Source organism: Acanthochromis polyacanthus, chromosome 23, assembly GCF_021347895.1.
Source record: "Acanthochromis polyacanthus isolate Apoly-LR-REF ecotype Palm Island chromosome 23, KAUST_Apoly_ChrSc, whole genome shotgun sequence".
NCBI classification, from domain to species: Eukaryota; Metazoa; Chordata; class Actinopteri; family Pomacentridae; genus Acanthochromis; species Acanthochromis polyacanthus.
In genome coordinates this window covers 15,068,875-15,091,699 of record NC_067135.1, presented here as the reverse complement: position 1 = coordinate 15,091,699, position 22,825 = coordinate 15,068,875, and the positions used below count along the sequence as shown (strand labels likewise).

The 22,825-nt window shown below is 41.4% G+C and overlaps 1 protein-coding gene across 1 annotated transcript in view; it reads left to right on the top strand.

Moving 5' to 3' along the window:
* Positions 1 to 275: 275 nt before the first annotated feature.
* The window catches only part of svep1 (sushi, von Willebrand factor type A, EGF and pentraxin domain containing 1), a 102,134-nt gene continuing 79,584 nt past the window's right edge, over positions 276 to 22,825 (top strand). Inside the window, 2 exon segments of the mRNA XM_022200765.2 lie at positions 276 to 410; positions 1,711 to 2,245. Of these exon segments, the coding sequence (XP_022056457.2) occupies positions 1,835 to 2,245 (411 nt within the window). The 5' untranslated portion in view covers positions 276 to 410; positions 1,711 to 1,834.

Here is a 22,825-nt window from a genome sequence, read left to right as displayed (position 1 = left end):
AGAATCATGCAGTAATGCTTGGGTGGCCACAATCTCTTCATCTACCTATCTGTCATTTCTCTTTGTCTTTATCTTCTCTCCTTCTTGTCACCACTTCCCTCATTTCTTTCTTTCTGTTCCTTGTCCTGTCTCCTTCCCTCTGTTTCTTTCTTCTTCTTCACAAGCCTCTGCAGCTTCTTGTGAAGGCGGCTCTTTGCTGTAAATCTCCGGCCTTTGCTTTAATAGGCGCAGTGTGCCTCTGTAACACCGGCTGCCTTTGTTTTGGTTACAGATAAAATCGCTGAAGGAAAACAGGACGGCAGAGAGAGAGAGAAGGGGAAAGAGGGAGAGACCGAAGAGATGTCGAAAAAGTGGCTCAGTGAAAGTGTGCGCGATTCCCCGTGGAGCAGGAAGAAATAGACGGATCCAAAGTGCGTAGAGGACACTTCTTCCCTCCTCTTTTTTATGTCTTGAACAAGAGAGAACGAGAGGGCAGGAGGGAGAGGAAATGATAGCTGCTAAAAGAGTGATGATTTGGCACAGCACATATCCAGAGCACACTTAACTGCTTCCTAACTGTAGTACAGATAATACAGATCAAGATTTGAGTCTTCCTCCTGAACTCTACCAAACTGTCATATCATTTTTTTTTTATCTTGTCAAAGGTTTGATCTGCCTTATCTTGTGCTCCCTCTTCCCCACCTTTCATTCTCACTTAGTTTGATCTTATTCTGATGCCGTCTTAAGTACGTGGTGTGTGTGCATGTGTGGACATATGGAGTTGATCACGGCGCCTGTTGCTGATGTTTTCTTTGGGAATGCTGACAAGTTGACAGGCAAGGCGCAGCACTGACATCGAACCTCACTCCACTGTCCGGATGAGAGAGGGAGAGAACCACAGGGAGAGAAAGAGAGGGAGAGAGAGAGAGAGAGAGAGAGAGAGGAGGGGGCAGAGGGAATGGTGAGAGACAGAAAGAGATAGGGAGAGAGGGGGAGGTGAGAGGAAAAGAGGAGGAGAGATGAAGGGGAAAAAAATGACTTCACGCCACGACTGGACAGCCCCCTTTTTTCCCCTCAACCTCTCGCTGTCTCTCAACTTTTTTCCTCCCTCCTCCTCTGTGTGTTTTTTTTAATGATTTGGGGAGAAGAGGGGAGCGAGCATTCGGAGCTTGGCTGACGGTGCAGGCAGGAGCGTCACATAGGCAAACAGGAGCCTGAGGGGCAGCACACTGGGACTAAAGAGGACTGAAGAGGCTTGGGGGGTTTTGGATCTGATGCACTACAAGATTGACTAACAGGCAGGCAGACAGGAGAAGATAAAGAATGTATATGTTTTTTGCAGAGTCTTTAAAGGCTTAAACACTTCATTTACATGTTCAGACTGTACAAAGAGCAAAGACTAAGCCAGATTTATTTCTGTAGAAAGGTCAGGCAGGCAGACACCTTGCAAGGAAGCCTCAACATTTTCAGACCAGAGTTTTCTTCCACTGGAGAGAGAAAGAAGCAGATGGACTGAAGCAAATTTTGAATGAGTCTTCATCTCCATGTAGCTATGCTTTTGAGGAACTGTGCACTGAGATGTTGCTGTCTGCTATGTTTCTGGACGCTGATGCAGGCATAGGAGACATTTATCTTTACTGAATTCCTCTCCAGAAGAGGATCCACGTTCTTTTCTACAAACTCCTTCATCAGTAGAGGTGCTGTGCTGACTGTCACTATGTTTTGTCAAAGGTACTCTTTAGCACCATCATGGACTACTTGTCTGCTGGTCCTGTGCATCCTGAACGTATGGACCACAGCTTGGCCGGCTGCACAGCAATCCCAAACGCAGCTGAAGCCTCGCCGATCCAGACAGATGTCACCCCTATCCTCCTCGTCGTCAGCTGGCAACCTGTCAGAAAGCGCCGAGAGCAAAGTGGAGCGCCTCGGCCAGGCGTTCAAGCGAAATGTCCGTGAGCTACGTGAGAAAAGCTCCTGCTTGGACCTGGTCTTCCTGGTGGACGAGTCTTCAAGCGTGGGGGCCAATAACTTCCTGAGTGAGTTGAGGTTTGTTCGCAAGATGTTGTCTGACTTCCCTGTCGCGCCGGAGAACACGCGGGTAGCGTTGGTGACCTTCTCATCCAAGACCCATGTAGTGACGAGGGTGGACCACATCACAGCGCCCAAGTCCCACCAGCACAAGTGCTCCTTGTTCAACCAGGAGATCCCGGCCATCAACTACAGAGGAGGGGGCACCTACACAAAAGGAGCCTTCCAAAGGGCAGCGGTGAGTCACACTAATGGATTAATTGATGTTTGGGAGGAATGTGTGCGCCTGCATCTGTGTATAAAAGCTCATTACATCTCTTATAATGCTGGATTTCACATTTTCTTTGCATCTCAACATTGAACGCAAGCTTGCTTTTGTTGCTGTATGTGTGACCTGTATGTGTGTGCACAGGGAGTCATTGTGGCACAGTGAGGCTGATGTTAATGAGGCCCTGTGTGGCTTTTCTGTTGCTGCTTCCTCTAAATTACACACCAGCAGATAGTGAGGGGAAGCCGCTTGCTGGCTAATTGTTCAGGGGTTTCCAGTGATAAAAATACCAGAAGGAGTGAGTACACGCATGGACGGAGGCACACAGAGGTGCATACAAACAGTAGTATTCAAACAAAGCTGAGAGATACATTCCAAGACGTGGAACAGATAACAAGACACATGTCATGTGAAGACGTTTTCAGTTTAATTAATGTGATGTGTGTGCGTTTAGATGAAACTTTCTGGGTGAATTGTTTCGGTCTTACTGGAAGATTTCTTCTTTTGCCTCTTTTCTTATAAACAGAAGCATTACAGGCTGTATGTCTGAATCTGTTGTTGAACCCGGGATTTAAGGGTTATGTGAGGTTACAAGGAGGTCAGAATGTTAGCTTGTTTATGGTTTGTTGATTTGAGTCTGACATTCAGCCGCACACACAAATGCTCAAACACACATGCACCCCGGACATATGGCACAGTTCATTTGTCAGGTCCCAACAGCCCAGCTGTTAAAGCTGTGTTGGTGGTAGAGCGACTGGTTCTGTATAAACACACAGCTCAGCTCATGCATAAGATCTGCCTTCAGTTTGGAGCATGGTGGGGCACAGACTGGCATTTTCAATACAATCAGAGCAGGACAGGTGCTTTTTGGGGTCTGCAAACTTGTAAAGAAACACTGCAAGCTGCTTTTTACAGCTTTGCAATCAGATAAACGAACAGATCATGGAAGGTTAGAAAATATGCCAAAAAAGTTATGACTTTATGCAGAAAACAGACTCATACTTACAGATTCCAATGCTATCACACTAAAATAAGCTAATAGGATGACCTGATAGCTTAGCGGTTGTGATGCATACCAGGTGGGTACAGATGTCCTGAGCATGCTGCATGTCATTCTCTTATTCTCTTTCTCTCTCTGCTGTCACTGTCACATTAAATCATAAAAATGTCCAAAAAGTCAATTCTAGTAGCTGTCAAATGGATCACACACAGCTGCAGCATCATCATCGGTGATGTGGGCTTCAGTAAAAACAGTGTGTCATTTTGACAATGATTACATTCTGAGCATCATAACTATGTTTTTTTATACTCATTTTACAGAAATACTTTGTATTTCATAAAAAAATCACATCAGCTTAGTTTTATAGACAAAAACCTAGGTAAGCTGAATTTTGGCAGGTTTACTCTTCACTCAATTCCTGTTCAAAGCTAATAGCCTTGGACTGAATCCTCCGGCTTAGCGCTGAAAGCTTGGCCCTCTGGACAGGTTTTCAGCTCACCCTCCTTCGCTAAGTGCTGATAAGCAGACTGCTGGCTGTGCCCCAGCTACTAAAGACCAAAAGACCAGAACAATACAAAGAAAAGACTTTCTGGGCGAACTTTAGTGCCTTATCATAATGCAGAAACACTCAAAATGTTTTTGGTGATTTATCAACTGATTTCGTAGTCTGAATCATTCAAAGATGGTTTTAAGAAAAGCAGGGCGTATGTCTGCTCAGGCTCTGGAGTTGACTGTTATTGATTAAAAGTCTGCTTAACAGAAAGGATTGAACTTTGCGCTGTTATTCACGAATCACATCCAACAAACACTCCTGTATTTTTTTTCCCAGTATAGCATCTGCATGATGAGAGCATGTAGGCTGGCTTTAGTGATCTGAGTAACGGGAAAGGTACGTGCTGCCTACACAGAGCTGAGGTTTTTCAGTCAAGATAGATGAGCCTAGCAGATACAGACTGAGATGCAGCTCATCAACTGGTCCTCCAGAAGTCATCCCATACCTGACAGATTTGGCCTGCCATTTACTGTGTCTTCACATGGTCAAGGAAGTGATGCTGGGGAAAAAAAGGCTGTCGGTGATTTACTGCCTAATCTTTGTTTTTTTTTTAATTATCTGTCTGAATCTGACTGGAAAAAGAAAAAAGGAGGTTTATCGTCTCTTTCCATCAGCTATGTGAAAAGAACAGTCTGCTAACACTAATCTACACGGCGCGTATCCGCTTATCATGCGCCGACTAAACTGTGATGCAACAGCGTGTCAGAGTGTTGAACTGGGTGTGTGTGAGTACATGTAATTAGTTAATTTGTGCTTTTATGCTCCCATGTATTCATGTCTGGGAAACTGAGGACTACATGTACGTATAAATCTATGCGATGTGTGTGAACGTGAGCATCTGTGTTTGAAAGAAACAGTGAAAGTAAAGGAGAGAGGATAATTGATAATTGCAGTATAATAATAATAATGCCATATTTTATTCCCTTGGCGGGTCTTGGCTGCTCTAAGTGCTGTAGAAAGCTGGGATCCATTAAGAGAGACATTTTTCCACCAGCCGTGCATGTAGAGACAGGGCTCTCCTCCAGCTCTCTTCATCTCTGTCTCCCTCGGTTTCTGCTGTCTGTCCTTCTGCTGTCGCTCTTTTCACCCAATACATCATACAGTAGGTTTAAGGCATCTATGTATGTATGTTCCAAAGGGATTTCTGATTCATGAGTTTCTTAGTTTTTGGCTTACTTTATGGCAAAAAATGTATTCAGTATTCAGAATTGTGGTACTCTCATCCACAAGCAAATGTATTTTAAGTCACTAAAACAGATTTTTTTCAAACTCTTTTTAAATTTAACACTTCTAAAAGCTGTTTTTTGTGTATCTGGCCCTCTAAAAATTACATTCTGATGCAGCTAAGTAGCCTTCACAATTGAATTTTAGGAGAAATGTTGCTTTTAGAGGGAATACATTTCTGAGCAACATGTTTTCACCAACCAGTCGCATATTAGATGAAGTAACACTCATCACCGTGCTAGCCCAGAAAACATGTTGTGAAAGAGTGGCATTTTAACCCAAAACCACGCTATTTTCCGTAACCTGACCGTGTAATTTTGGTGCCTAAACTTAACCAAGCTTCTAACATGTATCGTGGTTATGACGGTGACAACCAAAGCGTGATATTTTCCTGAACCGAACCACGTAGTTTTGGTGCCTAAACCTACCCAAACAGTTAGTAAAAACTGTAAGTTACCAAGTGAAATGGTGTGGAATATTGATCCCAGCTTAGTTGTGAAGGAATGTAATTTTTGGGAAGTTGATCTCTGTAGACATGACTTTCTTCCCTGGAATTTGATGTGTCATTGATGGAGACTGGTCCAAAACGCTTATTGCTGCCCTTGTTTTCATTTTTGTGTTCTCACGTCTACAGAGATTTTCTGTCAAATTGTGTTTTTTTAATGGCATGAAAAGATATTTGTCAAAACAATATGTGTGCTCATGTGACTAAGTGATGTCATTCTTTACCAATCTTACGCTTATGTGTCATCCAACCATATAAAAGCAAAAGTGATTGTAGCAGTTCTGAGAGGCGATATTGGAAAATAGTCAGATGTTGGTGGATGATGCAACCTTTAGGACAGCCTTTACTCAAAAGCATTCTGTACTCATTTGCACACACAAAGTAGTTGTGTAAAGAATGAAGAAAACAAGATTGAAGGTCTATCTTCACGTATCTGCACATCTGGCCAATTGCAACATGAAGTGGAAATGATTGTCATGCATGGACACAAGCCTCTTCAGTTCTGCCATAAGAAAAGGGCTTCAGACGCTAAAGAATTATCTGGTAAAGTCTTTGTCTGTGAAGCTGGATATTATTTGAAGTTTTGGTACAGTTGCCATTGTGACTGCCTGTTTCCACAGTAACAAATATTGTCTGATATAAATCATAAAATATGTGATCAAAGCCAAAGTTAACAAGACTTACAAGTTGACTGATTCAGAACTCAACAGCTGGATTGTCCTCACTTCTAAATCATTTCATAACTCAGCAGTTGGAGGTTTAAAACTCATCCGTTTTCTCTCTACTGACATTTAACAAAGCCTCATTTTGTCTGTATGTGTGTGAAATCATCAGTTGGGGGTCATGTTGAATACTTTTATTTTATTAAATGTGCAACACTTCGTCATGGTGATTCACAGTGCCTCATTGCAAGATCTGTGTCTCCTCAGCCTCACTTCAGACATGATAACCAGGTACATGATGACATCGCTAAGTTTGCTGTAGTTTTCCAGCACTTTCCATGACTGCCGTAGACAGCAGCTAATGACTTTTAGTTAATGATTTCAGGCCCTTGAGGAATAACAGGCTCACTGTACCTGAGAAAGAAGTAGTTCACAACACCTTCTCCTAAATGAATCATCTTCTACTCCCCGCTATTTAATGTAATTACTCTGAACAAGTTAATCCATTTTCCTGGTTTTTTAGGTCTCGTGTTTTTTATTTTCCATGCATTTGCTTGTACATGACCCAATGTCTTCAATTCAGTATGGCTCTGAGCCTTTCATTTTATTCTCTTGGTTCTCTAGTAATCTTGTTGATCCAGGAATTATGGCTTTTTCCATTGTTGCTTTTATTGAAGCTTGGATTGGATACGAGTTTCAGCTATAAAAAGACAAGGAAAAAAATGACTGAATCTATTCCATCCAGATAAAAATCTTCACCATCATTTGTATTTTGTCTCATCGTTTATTCAAACCATGAAGATTCACCTCACGGGTTGCCATAAATTGCCAGACAAAACCCTGTCTTGCTGTCAACAGGCTTGCTTGGCTTTGGCAAAGAAATATGAGCACTAAACTGGGTTTGGCGGTCTCACTATGTCAGTCTGCCCTCATGGTTGCATAAGACACAGACAGATGGGCAACGTGTGAAGAGAGATGATGGGTGGAAGGCCAGAAGTAAGAGGAGAAAAAGCTTTGGGTCGTTATTCACAGTAATGTTTTTACCTGACTGTTGGTTAGCTGTGCACCGCTTGGCCCCAATCTGGGTCAAAACAGACATTAGAGTAGTTTACCAGCGTTAGCCACTTCATAAAAGGAGCTTTCTGCTCAGCCAGGAAGTGTGTTTGGTTCTGGGGCTGAAATCTGTATGAGTTGGACCAGCAGGTAGGTTCTTTCCCTCTTCTTCCTCAGTGAAAAGTCCCAGTGGTTCCCAGTGTGCTCAGGAAAACGCACACATTCATGCTCATTATTCACACAGATTCACGCACACAGAGTGCTTGTGGAACAGCTGCATGTCTTTACATGGTTGTCATCATATGTGAGTCAGAGAGGTCATCGTATGGACTGTAGACTAGACTGCGTGCTTGAGAATGTATGTGTGCACTCGCATTTATAGACAGGCTGTATGCATGTAGTACGGCTAGAAATGTGAAAGGCGGACGTAAATCTTGCTAAATCCTTTTTTCTTCTTGGGTTTTAGTCCAACGAACATCCACTGAGGACATCTGAGTTCATAATTCTGAAAGCTGACCCAAGGAAATGTGGTGGAGCTGTTTTAGTTTTTATTCTGAATTCAAACCGAGTGATTCACCGGCTTCCAAATCTCTAAGCACAAGTCAGAAAATGAAGCATAATGCCACTGGTACTTTAATTGACAGCTTTTTGACGATAATCCCAGTGTTTTTCTAGTTTGAAAACCTGACTTCAAGCCAACATTTGTTTAGCACAATCCAAGTTGATGCTGGAGGAGGAACTTTGTCAATCACACTTCATGCAGTTTTTCGTTCGCTCTTTCACAAGCCTTGTCAAACCACAACAAGCGAAACAAATATTGTTGGCTGCGTTGTTGAGGCCCACATCTCATTCCAGTGGGTCGACCCTATTGTTGGTGTTTCTCTCATTTGTTCGCCTTTCTGTCATCTTCTCCTCTCCAGCCGCAGACCTCCCCAGCTGACTGTGAGGCAGGGAACGTCATAGTCTTCAGCTTTGACGCATTACTGCCAAAATATGCAGTATTGTTTTTCAAAACATGTCTATTAGATTAAATGAGTCGCTTATATTTGGCCTGTGGAGATGAACTGTGGGGTTCCTGTACATTCTTGGCCCGTCTGAAATACACAAACGCAAGGAGGCTTGATGGCAAAGTTTGGAAGTCTGAGCTTTTGCTTGAATTTTTGAATAATGAGATGTAGAGCCCAGCAAATTAAGATTGGAAATGAAGACCATCCATCACCTGAATACTGGAAAATGTTGTCTTTGACAGGGTGAGTTCAGGGGCACTTTCATTTCTAAGAAAAACACATTTGCTCACTGGAGCATTTTTTTTATTACTCTGACTGAGTCACAAAGCAAATTTTAAACATTCAGTGAATTCTCATCAGTAGCTTAGTATTAGTCTGTGTCTCAGGAAAGACTAGAAGGGATAAAGGAAATGAATGCAGTTTCAGTGGCAGAGCCAATGCAAATGAGTGCCCTTTGTAACAAATGAAAGCAAGGTGCATCTCTTTGATCCGGTCCCATTGGCTGGACCCAGACATGATAAGATGATAAGTAAAGACTGCTTCCTGTCTGTGCAACTGCCACTTCCCGCCATCTCACACTGAATCATTTCCTCCCCCTCAGTCCGTCTGCTTCTTCAGCCCCTCTGCCTCCTCCTCCTCCTCAGTATCAAAGGTTCACCGGCAGGGATGGGTGAGACAGACGGTCGGAGCACCTACCAGCCAGAAAATCCCTGATAAGGCTGAGGCCAGACAGGAACGTTCACAGACGAGATTTAAATATGCTGAGTCTGCAGTGGGATGCAGGTCTCTGCTGTAGCTGTGTGGAGCACCTCATTAATCTGTGAAATAATTATCACCACGTAAGGGCAGGATCATGAACACAGGTCACATTGCTTTTCATCTCAAGTTTTTACAGCCTCTTGAAGTTGGTGTGGAGTAAAAATGTCATTGACCACCCAAGAAATGTAAACATGACGTGTTTTTGTAAAGGGTGAAGTCTGACAGCCAAATTTCTGCTTGGAGAGGATCCCCAACTTGACTAAATGCAACATTTAGATGTGCAAATTATCCTGTAGCTTCTATATGTATGTATAAATGTGTACCATTTTGACTTGCATTCGCTTAAAATCCCACCATAAATGATCCAGTATGTCGCACACAAATGATGCAAAGTACACACCTTGTTTGTTAAGCAGAATAGGATTCCAATTTCTTTTCTATCTTTACAGTCTTAAACCATATTCACATGGGATTAGTACTACCTTGGGACCAATGGTGATTCATAATAATTGCGGAGGATGTTGGTGATCTTAATCCCGTGGGAATCCGCCATGTCTGTAATTTGTAAAGTAAAAATTCCGCTGCAAATTACCTACCATATTTCACCATACTCTGACGTCCTGTGATAATACTAGGACGTCAATACCAGTCCCTTACGAATCTGCATGTCAGTGATTGGTGGGAAGTTTAGTTGTTGTTTTTTTTTTTTATTGCATGCCTTTTTCTACCTCTTTCCCAGTTGAATTACGGAGGCTGCGGGGGAAATTATTGACGGCATTTTAGGTGCAAATGCAGGAGTAGCCGATACACAACAGGCCTATGGACCATTCGCAGAAACTACAAAATCAGATCAACAAGAAGAGGGAAATTTGGGAGGATACTGAGATGGATGACATGCATAGCAGCATGAAAGTAACAAACATTTTTCTGGGCATATCTTTCAACAGGTTAATACAAACGCCCTGGCGGCCTGTTATCCCAACAACGCTGCCCGCTGTTCTCAAGTCATGTTGTTGCTTTGATGTATTTACTGTTGCCATGACGACTACATACCATGTTAAAGGTGATCATTTTAACCCGAACCACAAGCTGTCTATAAACCGATCAACAGTGGATGTTGTGACGTGCACAGATTTAACATCATATCCAGGCTGTAATGTCAGTAAATTCGAGTAAAATACAGACTTCGCTTATCCCGTGGGAGGGTAATTCACAAATTAGCGGAGATCCCCAGTTAATACGAATCCCGTGTGATTAGAACATTAGCATGTTTTCTTGTGATATGAAAGATTTGACTGTTACCTAGCAGATATGAACTGGGATTACCAGATTTTTTAGTGATTCAAAATGTTGAGGATGATGTATTTCAGTTGTAGCTACATTACTCCTGACATCGGCCCATAGCATACTTTACGTTAATGGCCTGAAATCATACTGAAGTCTGACATTTCTCCTTAAAATAATCAAATTTTATAATAGTGCATCAACAAGTCTGCGTCTTCCACACACAGACACACTTTACTGGGTGTTTACCTGGCACTCGATCAGGACGTAGTTGGCAACTAACTCAGACACTGTCATGGTGATTGACATAACAGACTCAACATGACTGTTTGTGCTTAGCTGTGTGCATGTGTCTGATTGTGTGTTTTAGGTTTTGGAGGAAGAAATGCATTAGCCTCAGGTTCTGCTCCACTGGGCCTTTTCATATTGAATCATTCTGACAGAAGTATTCTCCATTCTCTTCTTTCATAACTTTGTTCCTCAACCTCAAATATGCTCCGCTGAGGAACTTTGGAGAATTTTTCTCACAAAATGCTTTGGCTGAGCTGTTCTTTGTCTGCGTTGTCATTGTTAATACTGTGATTTGAAGGACTTGGGGCTTTGAAGTGATTTTTGAACATTTCATTGGCTTTTCGTGGAATGAGCTGCACTGTGTATTTCATTATTCAAAACCATCTGAATGTAACATCCTGTAGTTTGGATAGATTCAACCTTGTGTATTTAGCTACAACTAACACTTACTTTTAATGCTATTCTGTCAACTAGTTTCCCAACTAATTGTTTGGTATATTAATTATCAGCAGCATTGAAAATCACAATTTCTGGAGGTTCAGAATATTTATTTCATCTCAACAACTGTCCAAAATGATTAAAAATAATCATAAAAGCAGTAGATCTAAGCTTTTGTGAATTAATATGTATCATGTTTGTTCATAAAATTACTTAAACTTAATTTATTAATCCACATTTAACTGGTGATTGACAGTTAATTTGATTTAATTATGATTAATCTACTAATTGTTTCATCTGATTAATCTAATACAGTGGATTTTGTGTTGTGTAGTGTGTTTATTTTTTTTCTAAAATAGAACCACAATTTCTTTAAATCTTTTTTTTCAATAGATTTTTACAACCCCCTGGGGTCTCCTTGGTCAAACTGTGCTGTCTTCCTACGTCTGAATCTATAAACAGAATTAGTCATTGTTACTTAACAGTGGCCTGCTCCTTCTCTTGTCACAGTCTGCTCACCCCTGCCCTCCTCTCTGAAATGGATACCGAATATTTTCCAGAAGCAGGGGCCTACTTTCCGACCTCTGAACGTCTAGAAGAACCCCGAGGCCTCCTCATTCTCCAGCATCTCACACGTAGACAAGCAGACTGGGCTGATGTAAGACCAGTGAAAAACGAAAATCAAACTATGTAGAAATTGAAAATAAAGTGAAATAGCTGACTTTTATCAACAGCGGAGAAAAGGAGAAAGGAATCTGTGTTGGAAAAATTAAGATTAAAAGTGATTTTGGCAAATTGAGAGAGTAGACAAACTGACAGCAAAACAGGAGCCAACCCCAATGAGCCAGATATTTGCTTTTTTAGTTTTATGTGATATAGAAAAACCGTGATGTAATTTCAACCAATGCACAAAAGTTAATGTTTTATGACTTGATTTTATTGGATTATTTAGAATTGCTCTGACCTCATGTCGAATGCATTTCTTTGATGTGCTTTAACTACTCCCTCTATGCTGTAGCAGCTGTCACCATCTATTGATAACTTTGACTCTCTGAATTCTCTATCACATTTCTGCGGGGAAGTGTGGACAGACGACCAGGTAGGGCAGAGATATGCCACGAAGAGGTCAGCTCAGTTCAGCAGTCATGGCACTGGATGCATCTGCAGGTCACTATAGTGCAGAAAAGCTCAGGAGAGGTTGAAAGAGACCCAAATATGTGCAGTGTCTGGATATTAAATGCTAACAAAGTTCTCTTTGAAGCAGTGGCAGCACTCAGAGATGTGCACAGGCTTTTTTTTCTCATATTTTTCTTTAAACATTGCCCGTCTATTACTAAAGCACACTGTTGTCTTTGCAGAAGTGTAATTTTGTCAACTAAAACCTTTTATCAAGTGAGTATTATACAGTCTCTAAAACAGAACCACAGTTTGTTTCCGTCTTTTTGCCGTGGACTATTTTACAATAGATTTTCCAAACCCTGGATATCTCATTTGGAACAAAACCTCTGGATTTGACAAAGCACAGCTTTTTTCTGGCCCAATCCAAGATCACAAGTTTCCTCCAACAACTCTCCCAGCATCCTGGTTCCATCAGTATTCATTACAGCAGCCACAGACGTGCTGTAATGCTTCAGCAGATCTTTTTTTTAGCCTTCTTTATCATCTTCAGATCTTTGCCGAGGAGATTGGTGATCTTCAACCCTCACATTAAATGGGACATTATACATTAAGACACCAGCTCAGAAAAATCTGAGCTTAGGTTTCATACCTTTCTCACAGCAAAGAAACATACTTTCCTAAATTGTTTGGAAGACGGGTTTAGGCAGCCTCATAATTTAATGAGGTTTTCATATAATACCACAGTTTGCTTTTACTAGTTCAGTCCTTGAGTAGTAGATAAAATGCACATGCAGAGAAATAAAGCACAAACATACCTATTAACCTGTGTCATAAAGAGTTAAAAAATGGAAGGATTCAATTTTAACATGTTGAATTGGGAGAATTTGTGCTCTGCTGCCTTTAAATATACAAAAATCAGTTACTCTGGATTGCTAAAAGGTTGTTAATTAAGTTTTCGGTTTCTCTAAGAGCTGCTAATTTTTGTAATTATAGTAGGTTGACTCACGCTGTCTGCTTTTCACTGTCTCTGTTTCCTCAGCATGTGATCTGCAGCGTCTCTCTCTTTAATGTCTATCTGTCTGCAGTTTGTCTCCGCTTCTCTTTCTGTGTTACGCCTGATTTTCCTGCCTCGAGGTTATGCTCCAGTCGACGTCAGTGTATATAGTATGTGTTGGTTTGGATGCTGTAGAGTGTCCCACTTGGCCTGCGGGCTACAGCTGCTGCGGTCAAATATCTGGGCTTTGCTCTGGCTAGAACCAGTGAATCCAGTTAGAGAAAGAACTAGAGAATGAAAATAAGGTGATTGAGGCTGGTGGGAACAATAGGGAATGCGTGCTTGAGCCTAAAATGTGTGAATATATGTGTGCTCGAGCAAGTCTATACACCAGTCCTAGATTTTCTCTTCAGGTGCTGATTTTACAATGTTAAATTTAGAAGTGATTGTAGATCAGTGGTCTTCTTTTTCTTTCTATTTAAAGTTTTAACATAACCCGCTCATATGTACAGAAATATTCTTGACTGACTTTTGGTGCCAGAATATGGTTTCGTTAGGTGTATTTTCTGATCAACATCTGAAACCAGTGGAATCAACAGTTTACTTTTGTGTTTGGAAACGGAAAACATACCCGAATCCTTCACTTTCACCACTATGCACTCAGCCAAGCTCTCAGTGGAAATGACTGTGGCTCTGTGGTTGTGGATACTTATCAGGGTTAGTGCCTGACATCTTTCAGTGTACTTTCACTACGCATGTGAATGTGAGATTTACGCCGTGATTGAATGCTTGAAAATGCCTCTCGAAAGAAAGAGGAAATGGCAAAAGCCAGTGAGATCAAAACGTGATAAAGAACTGGAATTGACTGAAAGGTATTCTTCATTCCTGTTCCATGCATCAGGACGCAGTCGCTTTGCCAGATGGGAAATTACCACATACTATTTTTCGTCTTTCAACTCGGAGCCGAAAGAAAATATGCACTTGCTACTTGCAACAGTTACGTCTCAATTATCCCCTGCACCTTGGTTTCACTCCTTTTAGAAGAATGAAGCATTGGAAAGAGCTCAGCACGCTACACTGAAGAGGGCAATCTATACTTCCTAGCTCTGTAAAACACAGATGTCAGTAAACCCCCTTGACAGACACAAATGTAATTTCCGCATCGGCCTTCCGAACCCTTTACTGTGTCTTTTTTTACACTTTACTCCTATGGTTGATTGCTCCACTGAGACAAGGACTTTAGTTTACTGACTGCAGACAGGAGTCCCGTCATAAAAATCTGATCTACCGAGCGGGGAGTCTCCAGGAGCTGCTGTTGGTTTGTAAGAGTGGATTTCACTACTTAGGTAGTGATGTAGTGAAACATATCTAATGCCACACCTTTTTAAATGTTTACTTGACTTCATTCTTTTGTGAAGTTTACACTCGAGATGTGGGCGTTAATTTGTTGGATAAACTATGATAATATAGCAGTTTTGTCTTTGTGTAGCTAATCAGTAGCACCTGATATTTCAGTTGGCACCGATAGCCTCACTACCACTTGCTAAGAATGGTTAAACATTTATTGAGACATGTCGCAATAAGAGTCGCAGATTTTATCAATGCTTGTAGGTTTGAAACTTTCCTTGAACTGACCTCCAAAACTGCCATTTTACCCAAACATACATTTTTTCACAGCAGACATATTGACTTCTGTGGATAAGGACAGTTAACGTGATGTCTGTGCACCAAGTACAACCAAAATTAGTAGGGCTGGACCCAAATGTCCCGAATATCCGGATATTCGTTCGCTACAGCACTATCCGGATATTAATTTGGTATCCGAATATTCCCCCCCTCCACCCCCTGTCGGACGTTACCGGGCGGAAAGAATATGCCGCGTTACTGTCTTCCCTCCGCCTTCGGCCCACATCGGCACTTATCGGCTCATCTCGTCCTGTGATCACATAAGCATATACACATATGTCTATAACATATACACATATGTCTATGTGATCACTCCCTCCTCCCCCCAGACGAAAATATTCGGAGCTCGTCTCTTCCCTGCGCCTTCGGCCCCCTTTGGCTCATCCCGCCGTGTTCTTCGGCTCATTTCGGCTCCTCCATTCGTGTTTGTAAACACCACCCGAATGGCCGGGTGGCTGCCGACTCTGACGTCGCGCTTCACTTCGGTGCATAAACACAAGACAAGATGCCGAAGACCTCTGCTGAAGGCAAAACGAAGGCAACGAAGGTCGATTTACACTGGGTTCAATCTGTCATCAGAAAATGTTGGCCAGAACTTCCTAAAAATGAAAAAGGGTCCTAATTTTCGGGCCGTCTGTGTCACAAGCCGCCGCTGCCGCCACTACCGCACCTCCCCCCCCCCCCATCTGACGTTACGGGGCGGAACGAATATTCGGATATTCATCTTTATTAGGGCCCGAATATTCGGAGGCCAGAAACCACTATTCGGGCCAGCCCTAAAAATTAGATTAATTCCATCTCAGCTCTTTCAGAATGATTAAAATATTACTTTATTACTGAAGTGTTTTTACCTTCAGAAATATGAGTTAAAATGTCACCTAGAAGTCCAACATGCACAACTGATGCAAAAGTCAACCAAGCAAACAAAACAACAATTCTATTATCCTCTCCAAAACAGAACAAAATGAGCAGATTAATGTAATGAAAAAAAATTTACAGGGGAAAATGTTAAATTTATGCAAGTTAAATAGAACAGTGCACCTCATATCATCACAAGAGATATATTACTATCAAACTTGCTGCACAATTTAGCAATACTCAAGTTCAGGCAAAGTTATCTTCAAGATGTTTACAGTTCCTGATGTGTGAGATGAACGACTGCCAGGCCTTTGTAGAATTTTTCAGCAGGTCCCATCAGAGTGGATCTAGCTTTCTCTAGCTGCAAAAACTACATCAGATCTCCAGGGTGGGCTTTGTTTTGTCTTTTAACATAAAAAGAAGGAATCATCTGGCTGTCAGATATGCAACAACAAAAGGATTTAATTTATATCTCGACAGGCTCGCCTTCACAGCAAATACTCCAAATAGGATCTCAAATATCCGATTGATTCTGTACCTCTTTTTCTTAACACGTGGAAAAAATGCTTAAAACTTGCCTGCAAAAATATCTGCAACTTTACCCTCTTTGACCACTCAGATATACACACATACACACAAATGCTTGTGAACACACACTTTCCTGCACACAGCATGCTCACTCTCTTAACCTCACACTCTGTTCTTTCCACTGAGTGCACGTTCACACATAAATGCGCACACACCTACACACAGATTCCCTCTTACTTAAAATACTGCTCGGTGATTGATAGGCGCTGCTGACAACAGCTTTATTGAGCTCTGTGAGTGTGAGTGTGTGTGTGTGTGTGTGTGTGTGTGTGTGTGTGTGTGTGTGTGTGTGTGTGTGTGTGTGTGTGTGTGTGAAAGCGATAAATGAAAGGCGAGGGGGTAGGGTCAGAGAAAGTGGCAAGGTGGAGAGGCGAGGAGAAAAATGTAAAATGTGCGATTCAGAAAGGAGTAGTGAGGAGGCTTTGAAGAGTAATACTCTGCTGGTAGGGTTAAAGGTGTAGAGAGGCATCAGCAGGCACAGGAATGACTGTCAGCAGCTTTAGTGGGCTGTGTTCAACCTCCATAGTCGACTATGAAGACCATTTGAAAACAGTGGTTTCTTGATCTCACTGGAAAAAGTGTGTTTCCACCAGGCGACTGTGCCGTTGAAGCCATGGTTCTTTTAAAAGTAGGTTGTTGGGCACATACTTTTTAGATGAAATACTCTCTTTTTGTATTTTCCACATTGATTTAATATTCAAAGCTCACTTGGATAGTAGCAGCTCTACTATATTTTCCCTAGTAAATGGACTTTGCACATTAGTTTTAAAATATACGATAAAGGGTTTAAAGGTTTCTGAGCAATTTAGGTACTTATTGTATATGTTAAGCTGTTTAGATGCAAAATTCCTGTTTGACCAAGTGTGGGAATATGTGATGGTCATACCAAGCCACTCAAACATGCAGATTTGAACTTTTACAAATGGTGCTTTTCACTAATTTCATTATTTCTGTCTATCCATTCAACTGCACCTGCTTTAGCCTGTAGATGCTCACTGGTAGCAGGAACCTATCCAGGCTGATACTGAACGGGCTGCCAGTCGATTGCAATGCTACCACAAAGAAACATGCTCACAGTCATGTGATACAGTCACACACTACGACCAAATTAGAGTCATCAGTTAACCTAAGCATGTCTTTGGACTGTGGGAGGAAGTCAGAGCAGTCATAGTAAAAGTACCCAGAGACGCAGGGAAAACATGTCAAGTCCACGCAGGAAAGACCCAACTGATCGACTGGTTGGACCCAGGAACCTTCTTGCTGTAAGATGACGGCACTAATCATTCACAATCATCATGTGCATCGTCATTTAGAGAATAAACTGCTTTTGATAAAGCTAATTTGAGCTTTACATCTTGCTGCTTCAAATCAATTTCATACCTCTCGCTTGCTGTTCTGTGTTCACGCAGCAATCAACAGCTTTATGACTAAAGACACAAATCACACAAATTCTTTAAGCACAGGGATTTACTTTGGCATCCTGAGATTAGAATTTACCAAAAGCGTCATACGTTGGCACCTGAAGAAACCAAAACTATTTCAAAGAGCCAGTAGTGGCAAACTAAATAACATGTTTTTATGGGCCAAGGCGTGTAGGTCTATTAGTAAACCACTTGCTATGTCGAGGTTAGAGTTGGAGAGTGCCAGATTCCACTGGGTTGTTTTCTTTGCTGAGTGTGTATACGCGTTTGTCTGACTGTCTGTATGTCTCTGTTTGTGTAAATGACTATAAGTAGGTAATTGGTACATGTATGGGAACCCACACTTTTGCTTGCATCCTGTTGTCTTCACTTGTGAGCTTTTTATGTGGATTTTTTTCAACGCTCTCCAGGTTGTCCGATTGTGTAAGATTTCCGTTTAGGGGCTATTAGTTGTGTTTTCAGCGTCGGCAAGAAACCCTGTTCCAAATATAGAGACAAGGTATGCACTGGCCTGGACTGTCATCAGTTCATTTTGAAATACTGTGTGCTGGCAGCAAATCTATCCCCCAGAACACGATACAGATCATGCCAAAGTCCCCACCTAACTTTTTCAAAGAACACAAAGGCTTACAAATGTAATCAGCGTCAGTTCAGTGCAAGTGTTTCTCAGCAACAGCGTGTTTGTATTGGTTTTTTCGTTAGTTTTGTTGGAGGACAAGCATGTGCAATATCTTGTGATTTATGCTTTTCCATGGTAGAAGTCCATGGCAACTCAGGCTGAATCCATACAATCTCAGAGCAATACCGTATTAAAATATGTCCTCCTCCTCCTCATTTGACCTCCCAGCTTGTACTTCCTCTTGATGTTATGAGGTCTAATATAATTTATCCTACCAACGAGGGCTGAGTCCAGAACAAACAAGAGGATCAAGAAATTGAAATTGCTCCATAAATATGTACTACGACCGCTGACGTCTCAATTCTCTGCTCTATAAGAGGAAATCTCTACCTACAACTGGTGCCAAGACAAATAAACCCCTCGGGAGAAGTAACAAGGGGAGAGGAACATGAGGAAGAAATGCAACTACAGCAACAACTGTCAGCATAACAAAGGAAAATGCTGCGTCTGTCTGAGCAGTGCGGTCTGAGCTAAGTCTGGATGAGATGGGATAAATTTTCATGGATGCTTTAAGCCAGCGACCGTCCCCAAATCGTTCCCTGCACATAAGCACTTTCAACACGCCAGTCTGGAGTCCAGAAAAGCATCGCTTCACCACACTGTTGCCTTTGTTTACTTCAGAATCAAAGCTCAGCCTTAGAGATGGTGTTGTGGCTGCTATGTGCTCTGGTAGTGAGGTAATGATCTCTCTATTACAAATATTACATAACTCGGGACGTCTTCCACCTTTAAACGTAATTCTGGTTCACATGACTTTTTATGTCATTTATACCCTATTTTAATTACAACCCCAATTTGGTTTAGTAGTGAGTACATTTCCATGCATTTAAAATATTACTATTATATTATTATGGGATTCAATCAGAACTTATCAATACATTAAATTAATCACAGAATAATGCATGTTGTTGACTAGTAGCATGACGTTGATTATTCTTGACGTTAAGGGGGCATAGATCCAAAGAGTCCAAAATAGAAAAAAGGAGTTTAAAATTTTTAAGCGAGTTAATTGTATTTAAGCTCCTCAGTGCATTTTTACAGAATGACTAGGTAAACAAAATGCTTCGGGGATGGAACAGGAACAGTAAAGACAAAACGGAGAGAAGCTCCTCCAGCTACTTTGACTGCTAGTTAGTCAACTGCTGTCCAAGTCGTCATCAAGGCTCCAGCCCCACTGATTTGAAGTGAATAAGATTGTCATTTTCTAACGTGGCAGCTGCTTAACTTTCAGACATTTCAGTTTGGTAATGCTCCCTCTGCTGAATATCACATTTTTTACCTTGTTAACATGACCAGGTGGTGCTTTTTTATGTACTGGAAGACATATGAAAAGCAAATTAAGCAGGCAGCACCACGGCTGAGCATTTCTACCATGAAACTAAAGTAAACAGTCTCAAATATACAGATTCAGACTTCAGGGGTTTCATATCCAACAAACTTAAGAAACCAGCCCTGTCGGTTATCTTTCCACATCATTATCCTTTTTCAGAATCAGTTTACAGTTTGAACATAAATGCTTAAATTATGCTACATTTACAATTCATTGTGTAGAGGATTTTTAAAGGTATTTTTTGTAGTGCATTTTTGTAGTGTTGCAGTAGAGTTGTAGGTGAGCTGCTGTTCTCATGCTGCAGCAAATTGGCAAGGGTGAGTGGAGAAAAAAATGGAGACTTAATATATCTGCATATTTTAAAGGAAGCAATGGTATAGTTACATCTAAGCCATTTTATATCTAGAATCAGTTACTTTAGTGGAAAAACCTTGCGATGTAAGTATGCTACACAGAGATGAATGTTTAGGAGTTCAAGGATCAAGGAAAGAAGAGGGGCTTTAGATTTTAAATAGATCTTACAGTTGATATTTTCTTGAAAACATTGCCAAAAAAACAGCATCTGTGTGGTTGAATCAGCTGTGCGGCTGCAGCAGAAGCAGCTACGATAAAGTCACACGAGTATACAAAGCATATTACATTTCAAGAAATTTTAGTGATTTTTTTTTATTTGATTGAAAGCATAGATGCAATGCAAAAATACTGTGAATTAAATTATCCAGTAACCATAACTTGTACTTTAAATGTAACATACTGTAGAATCATGTGACAGATGAGGTTCGAATTGCAGTGGTACAGCATTCATAAAAACAGGACCTCTCAGTCTGTATCTTCTATGTTTATTCTATACCTGTAACTTATACAAATGAAATATTGAGAATGTCAAACACAGGACATGGACAAAGTATAATGAATGTAAATAATCCAGACTACATGACATGATGCAGATTGTCGAGCCAGTCTGACCCCGCCATCGTCCAACTGGCACTCACGCCGCTCCTGTTTTTCTTCCATGCTCAATCAAAGCAGCTTTCCTCGTCCAATTACCCAGAAGACCGTGTGCAATTGGATCTTGGTCACTGGCTAAAATGTTTCTCTGAGAGCTTCGTTCCGCCAGCACAACACGGAGGCTACTGAGTGGATAATTGAATGAGCTTCTCATTTACCAGCCAAGATAGCCTTTCCCCTTGGCATCACATTGTGGAATTGGCTCCTCTCTTTCTGTCCGCGTCTCCGCCTCTCTTGTCGTTCCTGGTTGGAGTCATTGAGTTTGATGAATGGCGTTGTGACAGAAGCCGTCAAGCTAACACACACAGCTTTCAGCCTACCGTGTCTATCAATTAACTGGATGTCCACACTCTCTCCCCCAATGCGTCAGATGGCAATGCACTTCTTCGTCAAACTTGATTCAGTTTGGGCCAGCTTACAAATCCACATTACACAGACTGTAGTGAAGACTTTTAAATTATTAGGTAGTGGTAAGTATGTCAGTGGTTGTCAAATTGGGAGCAATTTCCTGTAATGACTCCCTTGTTCTAGGAATAGTTCTCTATACCTAGAATTTTGTAAACTATACTCCAGACAGGTTAACAATTATCTATCTAGTGCCTGTGTAACTTCAAAAACATGCTGTGTGGTTTTGGAAACCTCCATTTTAAGCACAATGATTGATGAGTGATCTCTTCTTAAAGTGAACTATAATGAAACAGTTTTTGCATGCTACACCATACGTGCTCTGAAAATCACCAGTCCTGTGTTCTCATTACGAAAACAAAACAGTAACCAGAAAGGAGTCTTCCCATGACAGTGCACGTTCGTTTGCTTTGTCTTTTGGTCTCCATAGTGCAACGCTGACCAACCTGCCAGCTGCTGTCAGTCACACACACAGTGACAGACCCTTTCAGAAAACTTCGAGGACACCATTTTTATGCTTTCTAATAATGCAAAACAATTAATGATACCTTGAAAACACATTTGCAATGTTTCAGAGTGCATCAATGAATGACTAAATGTGATTTCAATTCAGGACCTACTTTCATGTCTGTCTCTCCTGAAGCAAGACACCGTTACATGGTAACTGGTCTGTATTTATATAGCGCTTTACTATACCTGCCAGGTACCCAAAGCGCTTTACATGATACATCACATTCACCCATTCACACACTGATGGCGGAAGCTGCCATGCAAGGCGCTAACCACGACCCCATCAGGAGAAATTCTGGGTTAGGTGTCTTGCTCAGGGACACCTCGAACACGACGGGGCGAGGATCGAACCGGCAACCCTTCGGTTGCAAGACGGCCACTCTACCCACTGAGCCATGCCGCCATAAAGAGACTCCCTGGAGTGGAGAATAATGTGGTGTTCAACTGAAATGCAGATGGACTTGTTGTTTACTATGATACTCAACCAAATGAAATAGGAAGTGGAGCTGTCATTTAACTGTGTTTCCACCTGCTCACCTTGGGACCTTTTTGCTCTTAACTATAAAATATAAACGGATAATATCCTTAAGCTGACAGCTGAATGTGAGAACTGTCAAACTGATTTGATCATGAAAGTATTAGGATTAAAAAAATTTGATAATTCTGCTCTGTAGTCAGTGCTTCAGTGATGCACAGGCTCACAAATCGTTCACTTTAAAAACAGTTTTGTTGTAAAATATGGCCCTGAATTTTGTCTACATGCTCTGCTACATGTGCTGCTGACTGTGTTGAGAGTATTGTAAATACTGATGCCTTTTTTCAATTATCCCCAATATATTTTTCGGTGTTATATTCTGGTAAAAAGTTCACTGAAGATATCAGAAGACATATATCTGCGATAAGCTACTATTGGCAGATAATATCGGTCAGGTTTTATTACTTGGAACTGGTGCTTGAAAGTATTTGTTAGACCTTGTTTTGTTACAGCTGACCTTTGTTGTGTGAACAAGCAGTCAGTACAATGTGGCAGTGACAGGTGATAAAAACAGACACTGTGCAAGATAGTTTACTGCTACTATCATTTCTGCAGAGTGTCATCGTGACGAGTCTTGGTTTGTGCGTCTGCTATAGTAGTAAAGACATGAGATGAAGTTGTCTTTACTGCTATAGTGGAGA